The sequence below is a fragment of the Eptesicus fuscus genome, chromosome 14 (genome assembly GCF_027574615.1).
Source record: "Eptesicus fuscus isolate TK198812 chromosome 14, DD_ASM_mEF_20220401, whole genome shotgun sequence".
In the NCBI taxonomy this organism is placed as follows: domain Eukaryota; kingdom Metazoa; phylum Chordata; class Mammalia; order Chiroptera; family Vespertilionidae; genus Eptesicus; species Eptesicus fuscus.
Window position 1 is genome coordinate 62,839,077 of NC_072486.1, and position 19,195 is coordinate 62,858,271.

The 19,195-nt window shown below is 44.9% G+C and overlaps 1 protein-coding gene across 1 annotated transcript in view; it reads left to right on the forward strand.

Annotated features, from left to right (window-relative positions):
• The first annotated feature begins 2,938 nt into the window (after window positions 1-2,938).
• The window catches only part of TNPO3 (transportin 3), a 107,026-nt gene continuing 90,769 nt past the window's right edge, over window positions 2,939-19,195 (forward strand). Inside the window, exon 1 of the mRNA XM_008154029.3 lies at window positions 2,939-3,400. Within this exon, the coding sequence (XP_008152251.1) occupies window positions 3,281-3,400 (120 nt within the window). The 5' untranslated portion in view covers window positions 2,939-3,280. The remainder of the gene's footprint in view (window positions 3,401-19,195) is intronic.

The window sequence follows — 19,195 nt, forward strand, 5'->3', positions numbered from 1 at the left end:
GGGCCAGGGGACCTCAGGCCGTGCCCCCTGCCTGGTGGGGCTTGACAAGGGTGGGACCAGCCTGGTCTGGATCTAGCCCAGTAGGGGTGGGGCCGGCTGGGTCTGGGTCTCGCGTGATTTTGAGGTGCACATGGGTGGGCAGGAACTTGATTCTGGGTCCTGTGGTGTGCCCCAGACTCTGACAGGAGGAAGATTTTCATATACATTTTACTAATTTTCTTTCATCTCTGACACTTCTATTATAGAGAAAGGGCAAATAGCAATCCTATCTAATAAAAAAGTAATATGCAAATTGACCATCACTCCAACACACAAGATGGCTGCCCCTATGTGGTCAAAGATGGCTGCCCCCATGTGGACACAAGATGGCCACCACAAGATGGCCAGCAGAAGAGGGCAGTTGGGAGGGACCAGGACTGCAGGGGAGGGTAGTTGGGGGGGGACCAGGCCTGCAGGGGAGGGCAGTTGTGGGTGATCAGGCCAGCAGGGAGGGCAGTTAGGGGTGACTGGGCCAGCAGAGGAGGGCAGTTGGGGGGGGGGGCAGGCCTGCAGGGGAGGGCAGTTGGGGGGGGCAGGCCTGCAAGGGAGGGCAGTTGGGGGTGACCAGGCCTGCAGGGGAGGGCAGATGGGGGGGGACCCAGGCCTGCAGGGGAGGGCAGTTGCGGGGGGGACCAGGCCTGCAGAAGAGGTCAGTTGGGAGCAGGGGGAGGGGGGGGCAGGCCTGCAGGGGAGGGCAGTTGGGGGAACCAGGCCTGCAGGGGAAGCCCATTGGGGGTGACCAGGCTGGCAGGGGAGGGCAGTTAGGGGTGACTGGGCCAGCAGGGGAGGGCCGTTGGGGGCGACCAGGCCTGCAGGGGAGGACAGTTAGGGGCAACCAGACTGGCAGGGGAGGCAGTTAGGGGTGACCAAGACCGCAGGGGAGTGCAGTTAGGGACAATCGGGCCGGCCGGGGAGCACTTAGGCATCTATCAGGTTGGCAGATGAGTGGTTAGGGGGTGATCAGGCTGGCAGGCAGAAGCGGTTAGGGGCAATCAGGCAGGCAGGCAGGCAGGTGAGCGGTTGGGAGCCAGCAGTCTTGGATTGTAAGAGGGATGTCTGACTGCCTGTTTAGGCAGTCAGACATCCCTCAAGGGGTCCCAGATTGGAGAGAGTGCAGGCTGGGCTGAGAGACACTCCCCCCCCCATGCACAATTTTTGTGCACCGGGCCTCTAGTCAGATATATGATTTGCAAATATTTTCACTCATTTTGTGGGTTGTCATTTCACTTTCTCAAGTGTTCTTTGACACACCAAAGTTTTTAGTTTTAACGTCCAATTTATCTATTTTTTTATTTTATTATTGTGCTTTTGGTATCATATCTAAGAAAAACATTGCCTAATCCAAGGTCATGAAAATATATTCCTGTTTTCTTCCAAGAGTTTTATAGTTTTAGTATTTACATTTAGGATCTAGGGTTTGTTTGTTTGTTTTTTGTATATGGTATAAGGCAGTGGTCGGCAAACTCATTAGTCAACAGAGCCAAATATCAACAATACAACGATTGAAATTTCTTTTGAGAGCCAAATTTTTAAAATTTAAACTTCTTCTAATGCCACTTCTTCAAAATAGACTTGCCCAGGCCGTGGTATTTTGTGGAAGAGCCACACTCAAGGGGTCAAAGAGCCGCATGTGGCTTGCGAGCTGCAGTTTGCCAACCACGGGTATAAGGTAATATAACATCATTCTTTTGCTTGTCGATATTCATAGAACTTTTAAACTGTATTGAATTGCTGATCTTTCTTTGCAATTAGACTATAAACTCCATGAGGGCAGAGACCAAGGTGGTCCTACTAAATCTTTTTTTAATGAATAGATGAATTAGGTAACCAAAATATCAAGTTTCCTTTCTTTTCCAGAATTATATCAACTCTGTGCAATAACACTTTTCACTGTGATGCTGGCAGTGACAATCCCTTTAAAGTAACAATTCAGAAACAAACTAAATGACAGAGTAATAGAGATTGATTTAAAGTCAAATGTTGACTTTCATTTAAGAACTGTGTAACTTTGGGCAAATTACATAATTACCATCTTATTTCTTAAAATGGGGATTTAATTGGTACAGTGTTAAAGGAATAATTGAGATCTTGTAACTAAAGTGCTTTACACGTTGTAAGCATCCAACAAATAGTAGCATTTATTATTGCAAAGGAATAGAAGAATATTGGGAAATCCTTTTACATACTACTTCCTTTTGTCCCAGATTTCTTCTGTAGTACAGATTTCAATATCTTTATTTTCTTTTGTGAATTGAGTATTGTTAGACCACTGCTATTTGATATGGAAGAAAGGCATACACATAAATACAATTCAATGTGGGAATGACCTTAAAGGTATGCAAATACTCTGGAGTTCAGAATGTCCTGAGCAACAGAAAGAAATACCCTTTGGGGTGTAAGAACTTAGCGAAAAAGGGGTCTGAACAGGGACTCTAGGCCTTTTGGATTTATTTCATTTAAACATATTTCAGGTTTGTTCAACAGTTATTTACGTGTCTGTCTCCTCCACTAGTCAGCATAGAAAACCTGTCTTCAGTCATTGGATTTCCAGTACAGTGGGCACGCCTCCGATGGTTGAACTGACGTGTTTTGGCCACTTGAGTCAGAAAGGATTATCTGGAGAGGGATGGAGAAGTCGGAAGGCAGAGGAAATACCTCGATTCATTGCCTAGAAGAGGAGAGCGGCTCCGGTATGGGACACAAATCAGTCCTAAGGCTCCAGTTTGACGCAAGGAACTGAGGGAACCGCCTGCGAGCACTTTCTTTCCGGCTCCTGGCCCAGCAGGGCCACTTCCGGGAGAGGGCGGGGAGATTTGAAAAGGAGTGCGGGGAAGGAGGCCTTTTGCACGGCACCAGGCGGAAGTGTGCCAAAGGTATCCGGATTGCCGCTTCCGGTCCGGGTTAACGCGGTTTAGATACACTGCGTGGTTTGTGTGGTGCTGGGACGGACTTCTGAGGGCCAGTCGTGGGTGAAGAGGCGAGCACCGGCTTCAGGACTCAGAAGTGGGGAATCTAACGGGAGGATCGTTAAAAAGGCCAGGAACCTGAATACGACCTAACCTCTGTTTCCGAGGGGGCAACTTCCACCGGGAACCCCTCTGCCCTGGTAACGGCCAAAGAAGAGATGGCGCCAGTCGGGGAGCGGCTGTGGCCGACACAGTAAGGAAGGGCGAAGGCGGAGCAACCGGAGGAGCCTTGGAGAAGAGCGAGAGCCGTCACTGCCGCCACCACCGCCACCACCATGGAAGGAGCTAAGCCGACACTGCAGCTCGTGTACCAGGCCGTGCAGGCGCTTTACCACGATCCAGATCCCAGCGGAAAGGAGCGCGCCTCGTTTTGGCTTGGGGAGCTGCAGCGTTCGGTGAGGGGCCCAGAGAGGCCGTTCTGCCCCGCGGGGCCAGGGCGGGGTGGGAACTAGGCTTGAGCCGGAGCCCGAACCCGCTGTGGGCCCCGTGAGATCCTCCTTGGGGAGGAGCTGCTCCCGCGGGGTGGGGCTGCGAAGCTGCAGCGAGCTGCGCGGCTTTTTGGAAACTGGGAACAGCTGGCCGGTCGCGCACCGGCCCTTTCCCCACCTCATGGAAACTGACGAGTAGGTCCTACACTTGACTGTGGCAACCATGTGGTCCTCTTTTTTAAGTTTTACCCGTGCTACTTGCTTCTTACATGGCCTTGCTTTTCCGTTTTGTCTTCCTTCAACCAGATCCAGCCCTAGGTATTCTCCATCTTCCACTTAAGGATGTTTTGATCCGTCTCCCCTCGGTGTCCAAGTCTTGGGTCTGGCAATTCCTTCCCCGTCGTAGCTTACACCTCACTGTTCTTGCTGATGTTTCACTCTAGTTTGAGCATTATTCTCGAAACTTCTCAGATTTCTAGATTCTTGTACACGTGAATTTTGCCTGTGTTTTGGAGTGCAAGGTAATTTAAAGATAAAAAACATCAATGCTGATTTCAGGAAAATCTTTGCAGTTCTCGTTTGCTGCATATTGGTTCTTCTGCCTTGTCTTTTCGGTTCTTTATAAGATATGGGTATCGTAGCTGCTTTGATAATTCCGTGTAATTGCAACCTTTTATACCTATTGTATTTCTGCATTCTTTGATGCACATGTCTTACGTTTCCTTATCTAATTGTTGTATTCACTTTTGCTGTGCTTTGTGTGTGTGTGTGTGTGTGTGTGTACTTGATCTTGCTGACTTTACCATTTTTAATTTCTAATTTTATTAAAAATTTTGCCCCCTCTTTTATTTATTTTTTTTAACTAATAATTGGTACTTAAAGATACTCTGCTCTTTTAAACCAGCCCCTAGGCTGCAAGTGAATATTATTTAAAAATTTATAATTTTTATATTATACTTAAAAAACCAGTTGGAAGTCCACGTGCTGGATAACCTCATGGGAAGATAAAGAAATAAGTCTCACTGTAGGTTACACAAGAAAATCATTCACATGTGGTCTTACTTAGTGTTTAGTTTTTGTGATCTGGGGACTGACAAGTCCTTGATTATCATATAGTTTTTAAAGTAAATAGGAGAAATGCTATGCCATGCCAAAAGTCAGCTCTTCCCTACTAAGCCTGCTTATTGTTGTGTGTATTTTAAATCAGTGTTTGAGTGCATACCATGTACCAGCAACTGTGCGAAGCTTTGGTATATGGAAATGAAACAGATAAAATCTCTGCTTGCCACATAGGATGCTTGTGATGATTAAATGAGTTAATACTTACCAAGAGTTTAGAAAAGTTCTTGGAACCTAGAGCTCAAAATATGTTAGTAATCGTTATTTAAATGGTAGTCACTTTTATTACTTTACACTACTCTCTGTTACAACCTTACATCATTATCATCATTGTCATCCTATGACCTCATCACACAGGGTCCCAAACAGGAACAGTTGGCACACTTGAAATAGGATAATTTGAGGAGGGTTTATTTTGTAAAGGTACTTTATAAAGATGTGGCACCTGAAGAGGTAGTGTCGTAACCTGTAGCCAAATTGTTAACATTTGTAGGCTGGAAGGGATAGGAGAGAGAGTGGTTCCTTGAATTCTCAAGAAGAATATGGAGTTGACTACCTTGAGACGAGTGATAGTTTTTGGTTGAAGGGACACAGCCAGCATGAGGTGACTTTGCAGGGAGGAAGCTGGAGGAATAAATGTCTTGACCTTATTTTCCTAACCTCCTCCTAGAATTCCCTAGTGGGAAAACCTAACCAGAAGCTAGGGGACATGGGAACCTGTTGTTAGAGTGTAAATTAGGGTAGAAAAAATGATAGAAAGGGTGGAAGCGTGGACCTGGGAAATACCTAGCACAGCTACATACCATTTTTAGGCGGCTTCAGCATCTGGATTGACAATTCAGCTAACACTTGGGCCTCTTCATTCCTTTACCTCTCTTTCTCAACCACCTGGTCACACTCACACCCTGGGTCTTGTCATTATTAAAAAGTCACCAGGTTCCCAAATCACTAACTCAGACATTTTGTTGGCGCAAGAATCTCAGGTAACCTCATATAGTAGTTTTTATTTTTGAAGCCTTATATAATTTTAATTTTTATAAAAATTAAAGTTTTATTTTTTTATAACTTAAAAATACCAAAGCTAAGCTTTAAAAACTTTTTTAAAAAGTTGTAAATGGAAATTTTACGAGAAAACTCCCTAGGATGAAAAAGCAGTTATGTATAGACTTTCTCCTATGAAAGATGAGGGTTTAGGCTCCCTCCACTTCCTTTCATTCATTCTCTCTAACATAATTATATTACTTTTTTTAAAATTTAATAAATCTTTATTGTTCAGATTATTACAGTTGTTCCTCTTTTTTCCCCCCCATAGCTCCCCTCCACCTGGTTCCTATCCCACCCTCTTCCTTTACCTCCCTCCCACTGTCCTCATCCATAGGTGTACGATTTTTGTCCAATCTCTTCCCGTACCCCTTTACCCCTTAGAGTTGTCAGTCCACTCCCTTTCTATGCCCCTGATTCTATTATATTCACCAGTTTATTCATATTTTTAATTCACTTGGTTTTTAGATTCACTTGATAGATATGTATTTGTTGTTCATAATTTTTATCTTTACCTTTTTCTTCTTCTTCCTCTTCTTAGAGAATACCTTTCAGCATTTCATATAATACTGGTTTGGTGTTGATGAACTCCTTTAGCTTTTTTTTTAATCTGTGAAGCTCTTTAGCTGTCCTTCAATTCTGAATGTCAGCTTGGCTGGGTAGAGTACTCTTGGTTGTAGGTTCTTGCTATTCATCACTTTGACTATTTCTTGCCACTCCTGTCTGGCCTGCATAGTTTCTGTTGAGAAATCAGCTGACAATCGTATGGGTGCTCCATTGTAGGTAATTAACTGTTTTTCTCTTGCTGTTTTTAATATTCTCTCTTTGTCTTTTGCTCTTGGCATTTTAATTATGATGTGTCTTGGTGTGGTCCTCTTTGGATTCCTCTTGTTTGGGGTTCTGTGCGCTTCCTGGACTTGTAAGTCTATTTCTTTCACCAGGTGGGGGAAGTTTTCAGTCATTATTTCTTCAAATAGGTTTTCAGTATCTTGCTTTCTCTCTTCTTCTAGCACCCCCATAATTCTGATGTTGGTACACTTGAAGTTGTCCCAGAGGCTTCTTACACTATCTTCAAATTTTTGGATTCTTTTTTCTTTTAGCTTTTCCAGTTGAGTGATTTTTGCTTCTTTGTATTTCAAATCTTTGACTTGATTCTTGCGTTCCTCTAGTTTGCTGTTGGGTGTCTGTATAATATTTTTTATTTCAGTCAGTGTATGTTTAATTTCTAGTTGGTCTTTTTCCATATCCTCGAGGGTCTCTCTCATATCCTTGAGGGTCTCGCTAAATTTATTGGCCTTTTCTAGGAAATTCTTGAAAAACCTTATAACCGTGGTTTTGAACTCTATGTCCAGTTGTTTGTTTTCCTCCATTTCTTCGGTTTGTGATCTGTTTCTTTGTCTCCCCATTTTTGCTGCTTCCCTGAGTTGGTAGTGTAGCTTTGTGTGCTAGTTGTCCTATATGGGCCAGTGGCTTGGCCTCCCCAGTTACCTGAGGTGGACACTCTTGGTGCCCCCTTTGTGGACTGTTTGTACAGCCTTGTTGTAGTTAAGTCTTGATTGTTGTTGGTATCAGTTGACCTCCAGGCCAATTGGCTGTGAGGATCAGCTGTGTCTATGCCGGGAGACAGCCTTATTCGACTAGACTTCTATATTACATTTTTTGTTAAATCAATACACATTGTGAATTAAACCATGTAGCATATATACCATGGTAATATTTCCCATTTCTTTCTTCACATTTGCTTTCTTTTCTATATATCTCTAGTAAGTCATTACAAACTTCATCATGAAGTTTGACAAACTTGCTCAAATCTGGCTTGGTTGCTCTCTTGTATGTTGCATAATTATTGTCGTGGGATCTCTATTTAACACTATCCTAGGGCCGTGGTCGGCAAACTGCGGCTCGTGAGCCACATGCGGCTCTTTGGCCCCTTGATTGTGGCTCTTCCACAAAATACCACGGCCTGGGTGAGTCTATTTTGAAGAAGTGGCGTTAGAAGAAGTTTAAGTTTAAAAACTTTGGCTCTCAAAAGAAATTTCAGTCGTTGTACTGTTGATATTTGGCTCTGTTGACTAATGAGTTTGCCGACCACTGTCCTAGGGTATTCCTTTCACTTCTTTCTTGTGTTGGATGCACTAAATTTTGGATCCAATGGTCTTTTCTTGGATTACTCCCTCATTTGTTGGGCAGTCGAGAAGGGAACCTTCACCCTTTCTCTCTCATTGTCTTTCTCTTGGGTCACTTTTACCCTGAGAGAAGTCCTCTGGTCTGCCTGGGGATTATAAACTAGGCTGCTGGTGGCAGGTGGAGAATGAGCTGGGGCTGTGGCCGGCAAACTCATTAGTCAACAGAGCCAAATATCAACAGTACAACGATTGAAATTTCTTTTGAGAGCCAAATTTTTTAAACTTAAACTTCTTCTAATGCCACTTCTTCAAAACAGACGCGCCCAGGCCATGGTATTTTGTGTAAGAGCCACACTCAAGGGGCCAAAGAGCTGCATGTGGCTCGCGAGGCGCAGTTTGCCGACCACGGAGCTAGAGGATGGATTCACTAAGTATTTGGCTTTAATTTAATCACCCATTTTCAGTATGATGGCCCTGTCCTTTATGTGAGCCTGTTGTCCAAGAGTCCAGAGTCGCACTACTTCAGTCTTCCCAAAGTAAACCTTGAGTCTTCTGTGATGGTGGGAGAATAGTAGCCTGGCTTGGCTGCTCACCGTCAGGAGGAAAATCTAGGAATCTGTTTATACAGATTTTGAACCCACTCGTTCCTGTATTTCTGCTGTACATGGTACTTCTAATTTTTGAGCCTAATTTGGGATTTTGCTTATGAATTAGTTTGTCCCTTGGTGGCATTCTCATCCCTTCCTCCCTCCTTGCTCCTAGACTTATTCCAGCTTTCTCAGACCTCCTAAGAAGTTAACACTCATCCATTAGCTTTCTAGTTTCAACAACAGTTTTATTATTATCAATCATGTTTCCATTCTCTTTGTTCTTGTGGGTTTTCCCCACCCCCTTAACCTGCCCTTGTTTTTGTTTGTTTTTAACTCTTTACTCTGAGTTTAATGGATTTCAATATATATATATATATATATATATATATATATATATATATATTTTATTTTTTTTTTGGTTTCAGAGAGGAAGGGAGAGGGAGAGAGAGATAGAAACACCGATGATGAGAATCATTGATCAGCTGCCTCCTGCACACCCCCTATTAGGGATAGAGCCCACAACCTGGGCATATGCCCTTGTCCAGAATCGAACCCAGGACCCTTCAGTCCACAGGCTGATGCTCTATCCACTGAGCCAAACCAGCCAGGGCTTTAATGGATTTTTGAAAGAGACCTGAGGGCAAACTGATGTGTTCAGTCATGTTAAACAATTCCCTGCATTCGTTTATTCCATTGACCAGCCCCCTACTTTTTCTTTATTCAGTCTTTTTCTATACTTTATCCAGCTTGGATTCCAGAGTCTATCATTCTAGTCACTTTCTTTTTTTCTTTTTCTTAATATGTTTTTATTGATTTTTAGAGAAAGAGGAAGGGAGAAGGATAGAGAGATAGAAACATCTCTGAGAGAGAAACATCATCAATTGGCTGCCTCCTGCACACCCCCTACTAGGGATGGAGCCTGCAACCCAGGCATGTACCCTGACCAGAATCTAACCAGTGACCTCTTGATTCATGGGTAGATGCCCAACCAGTGAGCCACCCCAGCCTGGCCACTTTCTTAAATATACCATCAACCCTTCACCTCTGATTTGGTAAAATTTCAGCATGAGTATTTTTAACTGCTTCTCCCTTCTCCTCCTATCTAATATAGGTGCTCTGCATCTCATTTTCTGAATTCTCAGGAACCTTGATTTTTTTTTTCCTTTTTTTTGGTTAATTCTCACCCAAGGATATTTTTCCCATTGATTTTATTTTTTGTTAATTCTCACCCGGGGATATTTTCCCATTGATTTTTAGAGAGTGGGAGGGAGGGGGAGAGACAGAGAGAAACATTGATGTGAGAGTGACTCATTGACTGGTTGCTTCCTGCACGAACCCAGAACCTTTCAGTCTGCAGGCTGACTCTCTATCCACTGAGCCGAACTGGCTAGGGCAGGGACTTGATCTTTTGGTTATCCTATGTCTCACTTGCATTTCAGACTCCCTCTTTCTTTACAGGATCCTTCCCACCAGCATTCAGATAGCTGTAGTATCTCTCATAGTAAGCAAATGATTTTGGGGTGGGAGGATGCCACCTTTGCCAATATTGTGATCTCTTTTATTCTTTCTTACTTAACTCTGTGCTTTTACTTTTATTCTTTCCCACTGCTTTCTTCAAATGAAGAAACTAATCCAACTTTTCAAAGCCCAGACTAAATTCCACTCTCTTCTTTAGGTATTAACGGATTCTTTTTAACTGAAAGTCATTTCTGCCCACAGTGAATATCTAGAGGACTTTATTTAATTGCATTTGTTTATTTTGTTTCACCTGGTAGACTGTAGGGTTTTTTAATTAAGTGGTTTCATTTATTTATTTATTCATTTATTTATTTATTTATTTATTTACTAGAGGCCCGGTGCTCGAAATTCGTGCACAGGGGGTGCGTGTGCGCGCGCGCGCGCGTGTGTGTGTGTGTGTGTGTGTGTCCTTCAGCCCTGTCTTGGCCTGCAAAGACGCCAGCATCCCTCACCCCGGCCTCTAGCCAGAGGTTCCTCCCCTCCTTCTGCACAGCCTCTGGGAAGATGCTTGTCCTGGGGCCTCCTCAGGGCCCTGGCCCACGACACCCTGCAGTTCGGGTACTCGGGGGCTTGGGCTTTCAGGTCTGGCTTCCTCACCTGGCATGGTGAGCATCAGCTGCCATGGGAGCCTTGCCTTAGGAGTCACCCCCTTGGACCATACTACTTGCGAGTGTGTGTGTGTGGGTGGCCTCGGTGGCAGTGATTTGATGTCTGTAGCATGCCCGCTGACACCCACCACCGCGGCGCCACACTGGTCCCGTCTGGACTGCTGGCAGGGGTCTTCCAGTCTGCGACTGGGGCTGATGGGCTGCGACTGGGGACTGCAGGTGGAGGAACCCGGCACCCATAGGGCTGTCAGCATCAGGAACTGTAAAGATCCATTTTTCTGGTTCCTCCTCTGCCACACGGATGCTGAGCTCCGGGCCCCACAGTCCCGTTCACTCCCGCCGCACGGCCGGCTGGGGCGGGGACGTGGGCTCGATGCCCCAGAGGCCCCTTCTGTGCCACAGCACAGCCATGGCGCAGACGCTGAGCTCGCGCCGCCGCTGGCAATGCGAGCTCAGTGTCGCGCCGGCCCCATTCAGTCCCTGCTCAGCAGTGCAGCGGCTGATGGTGTCTGTGGGAGGCACCTCCTGCCAGCCCAGTTGGCCACCCCAGCCACCCTGAGTCCCGCCCCCCCACACCTCCCACCCAATCTTGGGCATAGCGAAGGTCCGGTCAATTTCCATATTACCCTTTTATTATGTAGGATTTTTGTTAATCCTCACCCGAGGATATTTTTCCATTGATTTTTAGGGAGAGAGGGAAAGACAGAAACATCTATGTGAGAGAAACACATGGATTGGTTGCCTCCTGCATGAGCCCCAACTAGGGGCCCGGGCTGGGGAGGAACCTGCAACCAAGGTACGTGCCCTTGACCGGAATCGAACCAGGGACCCTTTGGTCTGCAGACCAATGCTCTGTCCACTGAGCCAAATCAGCTAGGGCTAATTGATTGATTTTTAGAGAGAGGAAGGGAGAGACAGAAAGATCGATTTGTTTCACTTATTTATGCATTCTTTGATTGATTCTTGTATGTGCCCTGACTGGGGATTGAACCTGAAACCTTGGTGGATCAGGACTATGTTCTAACCAACTGAGCTACCGCACGAGGGCAACTGTAGGATCCTTTTATTTGTTTATATAATCTGATATCCGTAGTTGAAGTTATAAACCATGGTTTTTATGAAAGAAACCATTGCCTGGCCAGTGTGGTTCAGTGGTTGAGTGTTGACCTATGAACCAGGAGGTCATGGTTTGATTCCTATCAGGGCACATGCCTGGGTTGTGGGCTCAATTCCCAGTAGGGGGTGTGCAGGAGGCAGCCGATCAATGATTCTCTCTCATCATTGATGTTTCTATCTCTCTATCCCTCTCCCCTCTCTAAAATCAATAAAAACATTTTTTTATTTTTTATTTTATTTTATTTTATTTTTTTTGTTTTTGTTTTTTTTAATTTATTTTTTATTAAGGTATTATATGTGTACATATCTTACCATTGCCACCCCCCACCCCACTCCCATATATGCCCTCACCCCCCAAATAAAAACATTTTTTAAAAAGAAAAGGAAGGATTAAGATGCCTGACAAGTTCTTAAAAATAAGGAGTGGGTGAATGTAGGTTTACAATTGTTTGTATGGAAAAAGACATGCAGATTATGATTATAATACATGAGTAAACTCTGTTTTGCATACTCACAACTGTAAACCTACTTTTGCCCACCCAATTTATTGAATGACTAGCAGCTTGTAGGCACCTCCAAAGGGTGATTTCTTTATCTATGATTTCATTTATTTTTGCTGCTACTCCCTGCCAAATCCCTGGATAATTGAAAATAAACAATATTTATTCAGCCTCCTGTGTTGATGTTTTTAGTCTTTCCATCCTTTCTTTAAAAAGCAAAACACAACCTTTATAAGTTTTATATTGCCCTCTTTTTATACTTTGAAAGACTTGGGTACAGAAAGGAATTTTTTTTTAAATATGTTTTTATTGATTTCAGAGAGAGGAAGGGAGAGGGAGAGAGAGATAGAAACATCAATGATGAGAGAGAATTATTGATAGGCTGCCTCCTGCACAACCCACACTGGAGATCGAGCCTGCATCCCAGGCATATGCCCTGACTGGGAATCGAACCGCGATCTCCTGATTCATAGGTCGATGCTCAACCACTCAGCCATGCCCAGTCTGGCAGAAAGGAACTTTTTGACTCAATAAGTTTTCTTGAAGTAGTCATTAAGTGACATTTTAAACCAAAAGTCTGTTTTAGTTTGAATTTTAAGTGGATAAGGAACAGATTTTGCCTGTTTTTTTTTTTTATAATATACTAGAGGCCCGGTGCACGAAATTCGTGCACGGAGGGGGGTTCTCCCTCAGCCCAGCCTATACCCTCTCCAATATGAGACCCCTTAAGGGATGTCCGACTGCCCGTTTAGGCCCGATCCCAGTGGGATCGGGCCTAAACGGGCAGTCGGACATCCCTCTCACAATCCAGGACTGCTGGCTCCCAACTGCTTGCCTGCCTGCCTTCCTGATTGGCCCTAACCGCTTCTGCCTGCCAGCCTGATCACCCCCTAACCACTCCGCTGCCAGCCTGATTGATGCCTAACATCTCCCCTGCCAGCCTGTTTGCCCCCAACTTCCCTCCTCTGGCGGCCTGGTCACTCCTAACTGCCCTCTCCTGGAGGGTTGATCACCTCCAACTGCCCTTTCTTGCAGGCCTGGTCCCTCTCAACTGCCCTCCCTTGCAGGGCTGATCCCTCACAACTGCCCTCCCTTGCAGGCCGGGTGCCTCCCAACTGCCCTCTCCACCATCTTGTGGTGGCCATCTTGTGTCCACATGGGGGCAGGATCTTTGACCACATGGGGGCAGCTATATTGTGTGTTGCAGTGATGATCAATCTGCATATTATTCTTTTATTAGATAGGATAGAGGCCTGGTACAGGGGTGGGGGCCAGCTGGTTTGCCCGGAAGGGCGTCCCAGATCAGGTGGGGTTTCCCTTGGGGTGTGGGGCGGCCTGAGCGAGGGGCCTGTGGTGGTTTGCAGGCCGGCCACGCCCCCTGGTAACCCAAGCGGAGGCCCTGGTATCTGGAATTTATTTTCCTTCTACAATTGAAACTTTGTAGCCTGGGGCGGAGCCAAGCCAAGCCTGGGGCTCCCTCCGAGGCCGCAGCCATTGTGTTGGGGTTATAATTGAAACTTTGTTGCCTTAAGCAGGTGAGCCCAGCCAGGGTGTGTGGAAAGCTTTGCTTCCCCTGTTGCCGGCGGCAACCCTGGCCTGCTCTCTCAAGCTCCATTCTGCCTCCATTTGTTTGAATTTGTTTACCTTCTATAATTGAAACTTTGTAGCTTGAGTGGAGGCTTAGGCCTGGAAATGGCAGGCGGAAAGCTTGGCCTCCTCTGTTACCTAGGAAACCTTGCTCTCTGTGGCTGTAGCCATCTTGGTTTGGGTTAATTTGCATACTCGCTCTGATTGGATGGTGGGCGTGGCTTGTGGGCGTGGCTTGTGGGTGTGTCGGAGGTATGGTCAATTTGCATATTTGTCTATTATTAGATTAGATTTTATTACAGAGAGGAAGGGAGAGGGAGAGAGAGTTAGAAACATCGATGAGAGAGAAACATCAATCAGCTGCCTCCTGCACACCCTCTACTGGGGATGTGCCTGAAACCAAGGTACATGCCCATGATTGGAATCGAACCTGGGACCCTTGAGTCTGCAGGCCGATGCTCTATCCACTAAGCCAGATCGGTTAGGGTGCCTGGTTTGTTTAAAAACCACTTTGAGGAATACACATTTTGCAGAATTATCCTTACTTCCCTCTACCCTATACTTTACTAACTTTAAGAGTCATTTAGTATAGTTCTAATGACCTGGTGACAATAGATTTGATATAAAGGTATAATTTGGATATAGGTTATTAATGCTGTGAATTAACTTCTTTTCTCTTTCACTAATATTTATATAAAACGGCCATTTTCTAAAGAATCTATACTCCTTACTCTAAACTTTTTTCTCACCAGAATTCTTGGAAACGACCTAGAGTCATGGTTTTATGTCGTAGACAGCTATCACCGATATCTTCAAAGTATTTTTTTTTTTAAATATATTTTATTGATTTTTTACAGAGAGGAAGAGAGAGGGATGGAGAGCCAGAAACATCGATGAGAGAGAAACATCGAACAGCTGCCTCCTGCACAGTCCCTACTGGGGATGTACCCGCAACCAATGTACATTCCCTTGACCGGAATCGAACCTGGGACCCTTCAGTCCGCAGACCGATGCTCTATCCACTGAGCCAAACCGGTCTCGGCTCTTCAAAGTATTTTAAAAGAAAGAAATTATTTTGAGATGGATCTTAAAGGAAGCCTATCTAACAGTGGACTGTTCTGAACACTAGTCGTTTACTTTGTCCACCTCTAGTAACCAAAATTAGTAGACAATGTAGGAAGCCATGGAAGGAAAGACTATCTTTTTTTTTTTTTTTTAAAAAGAATAGTTTATTGATTTTTTTTTTTTTAGAGAGAGAGGAACGGAGAGAGAGAAACATCGATGTGAGAGTGCAACTTTGATTGACTGCCTCCTGTATGCCCCCTACCAGGGATTGAGCCTGAAACCCTGGCATATTCCCTGACCAGGAATCAAACCATCAACCTTTTGGTGCAGGGGAACACGCCCAACGAAATGAGCCACATTGGCCAGGATAAGACCATCTTTTTACAGGTTAATGATTATGCTACTCATTTCTTCTAAGCTTGTAATTTAGACTTATGGAGGAGACTACAAGACTACTTTTACAGAGATAAGTCTCTGGGTTATAGGTAACCTCAAAAGTTTTATAGTTTAGTCTGGAAACCAAAAAGGAAAGATAAAAAGCATAAATCAAATGAAATCATATCATACTTTGATGGACTAAGTTGGTATTGTCATGTTTGGTTAATCATATCCTTGGGAAATTTTCTTTTGAATATCAGGAAAGTCATGGGTCATGGAGTATCACCTTGAAATTTCTTTCCTAGTAATTTTTCTTTCTAGAATTTCTTGATTCTTTAGTTCTGAAATATAGGGCTTTGATTTTTCTCTACTAATTGCAGTCATTGATTTGATTTATTTGAAAATCTAGGCTTTTTTAATGCTTATGCTCTCATCTTCCAGTCAAGTGACCCTTAAAACTTAACATGTTGCCCAGCCTGCGTAGCTCAATGGTTGAGTGTTGACCTATGAACCAGGAGGTCATGGTTCAAATTGTTTGATTCCCAGTCAGGGCACATGCCCAGGTTGTGGGCTCGATCCCCAGTAGGGGCCATGCAGGAGGCAGCCAATCAGTGATTCTCTTTCATCATTGATGTTTCTATCTCTCCCTCTCCCTTCCTCTCTGAAGTCAATCCTATATAATAGAGGGAATATGCTAATTGACCCTCACACTGTCGCAAAGATGGCAGCGCCCACAACCAATGAGGGAATATGCTAATTGACTGCCCCACCCTCAAAGATGGAGCCCACAGCCAATAAGGAGGGAATATGCTAATTGACTGCCCTGCCCTCAAAGATGATGGCGCCCAGTCCCCTCTGGAGTATGCCAGTCCCTTTAGCCCCCCAGCTGCCCTGGGCCAGCCCGAGGCGCAAGCAAGCCTTGGATGGCGCCTGCCCAGCCGCCCAGGGCCGCCCAAGGCTCAAGTAACCAGGGCTGGCCAAGGCTTGCACTGCAGCAGAGGTGTGATGGGGTGTCGCCTTCCCTTGATTGCTGGGTCGCCTCCTGTCCCTGAGGGTTCCCAGACTGTGAGAGGGGTCAGGCCGGGCTGAGGGACTCCCCCCTCCAGTGCATGAATTTTCATGCACCAGGCCTCTAGTAAAAATATATTAAAAAACAAACATCCTATCTAATAAAAGAGTAATATGCAAATTAACCATCACTCTGCTATATACACAAGCCACGCCCACCAGCCAATCAGGAGCGAGTATGCAAATTAACAACCAAGATGACTGTGGCCACGGAGCGAGCAGGAGGCTTGGGTTTCCCCGGCAATGGAGGAAGCCAAGCTTTCCGCACACCCTGGCCAACCCAGGCCTCTACTCAAGGCTACAAAGTTTCAATTATAGAAGATAAATAAATCCCAACAAAAATGGCAGCAGCCACGGAGCTGGAGAGAGCAGGAGGCTTGAGTTGCCCCCGGCGATGGAGGAAGCCAAGCTTCCGCAGGCCTGGCCTGCCTTGGCCTCCACTCAAGGCTACAAAGTTTCAATTATAGAAGATAAATAAATCCCAACAAAAATGGCTGTGGCCATGGAGCAAGCAGGAGGCTTGGCTCTGTTCAAGGCTAAAAAGTTTCAATTATAGAAGATAAATAAATCCCAGATACCAGGGCCTCCACTTGGGTCGCCAGGGGGCGTGGCCGGCCTGCAAACCACCACAGGCCCCTCGCCCAGGCCGCCCCACGCCCCAAGAGAACCCCCACCCTGATCTGGGACACCCTTCAGGGCAAACCAGCTGGCACCAGGCCTCTATCCTATCTAATAAAAGAGTAATATGCAAATTGACCATCACTCCAACACACAAGATGGCCGCCACAAGATGGCCAGCAGCGGAGGGCAGTTGGGAGGGACCAGGCCTGCAAGGGAGGGCAGTTGGGGGCGATCAAGCTTGCAGGGGAGGGCAGTTCGGGTGACCAGGCCGGCAGAGGAGGGAAGTTGTGGGCGACCGGGCCTGAAGGGAAGGGCAGTTGGGGGGGGACCCAGACCTGCAGGGGAGAGCAGTTGGGGGAGACCAGGCCTGCAGGGGAGGGCAGTTAGGGGTGACCAGGCCTGCAGGGACGGGCAGTTAGGGGTGACCAGGCCTGCAGGGGAGGGCAGTTAGGGGCAAACAGGCTGGCAGGGAAGCAGTTAGGCATCAATCAGGCTGGCAGGGGAGTGGTTAGGGGGTGATCAGGCTGTCAGGCAGAAGCAGTTAGAGGCAATCAGAAAGGCAGGCAGGCGAGCAGTTAGGAGCCAGCTGTCCTGGATTGTGAGAGCGATGTCCTAAACGGGCAGTCGGACATCCCTGGAGGGGTCCCAGATTGGAGAGGGTGCAGGCTGGGCTGAGGGACACTCCCCCCGATACCCGCGGCCCCCCCCCCCCACCCCCCCCCCCCCCCGTGCAGTATTTTTTAAAATATATTTTATTGATTTTTTACAGAGAGGAAGGGAGAGGGATAGAGAGAAACATCGATCAGCTGCCTCCTGCACACCCCCCACTGGGGTGCCTGCAACCAAGGTACATGCCCTTGATCAGAATCGAACCTGGGACCCTTCAGTCCGCAGGCCGATGCTCCATCCACTGAGCCAAACCGGTTTCGGCAAAATTTACAGTATTTATTGGAAAAAAACCTGTATATACGTGAACCTGTGCAGTTAAAACCCATGTTATTAAAGGGTCAGCTGTACTGTATACTTGCATTGCTGGGAAGTAGTACATAAAAGTTAAAATCAGGTTTCACAGTGCAAATATAAACATTTTATGCCTTTGTTATAGTAGAGTCTGTGGTGTTTCTGTTGATATGGTAGTGTGTTATCTGGTGGCATTCATCCATATTTGAATTAGTTTATTTCTTGTCTTTCCAGGTCTTGGATAAGAGTTGATGGCTTGATTATGGATATAAAATTATCAGAGCACTGCTACGTTTAGTAATTATAACACAGTTTTCTTCAAAAGCCTTCTAGATATTTCTTATCATTCTTTCCTGTTGATTGCACTGCTTTTTATTAGGGAAATGGAAAATAGATTTTGTATTGTGGTAAAATATTCATAACAAAACTTACCATTTTAACCATTTTTAGGTATACAGTTTAGTGGCATTAAGTACGTTCATGATTGTTGTGCAACCACCACCACCATCCATCTGTAGAAGTTTTTTTATATCCCCTAACTAAAACTCTACCTATTAAACAATAACTCTTCATTCCTTCCTCTCTTCAGCTCCTGACAATCATCACTTTATTTTTTTGTCTCTGAATTTGACAGGTACCTTATATAAGTAGAATCAGTCATAAAATACTTGTCCTTTTGTGTCTGGCTTATTTCACTTAGCATAATGTTACCAAGGTTCATCCACATTGTAGCATATGGGGGATTCATTCTTTTTAAAAATTTCAGTAAAAAAACCCCAACCAAACAAAATTTTATATATATATATATATATACACACACACACACACACATATATATATACATGTATATATATATGTATATATATATATATATATATATATAACAGAATTTATTATTTTAAACCATTTTAAGTGGTGTACAGTTCAATGTCTTTAAGTACATTCACCTTGTACAACCATCACTACCACCCATCTCCAGAACTTTTTCATCTTGTAAAACTGAAACTGTGTACCCTTTAAACACAGGTAACTCCCCATTTCTCTTTATATCCAGCCCCTAGCAACCACCATTGTTTTCTGTCTTTATGAATTTGACTAGTTACCTCATATAAGTGGAATCATATATTATTTGCCCTTTTGTGATTAGCTTATTTCTCTTAGTATATATACTATCAGGGTTCATCCATGATGTATTGTGTCAGAATTTTATCCCCTTTTAAGGCTGAATAGTAATGTATGTACCACATTTTATTTATTCATCTGTCAATGAACACTTGGGTTGCTTCTACTTTTGGCTATTTTGAATAATGCTGCTATGAACATGGGTTCATAAAAATATGTTGGAGCCCCTGCTTTCAGTTCTTTTGAGGATATATCCAGAAGAGGAATTGCTGGGTCATATGGTAATTCCATGTTTGTTTGTTTTTGAGGAACTGCCATACTGTTTTCCAGATTTTATAGAATT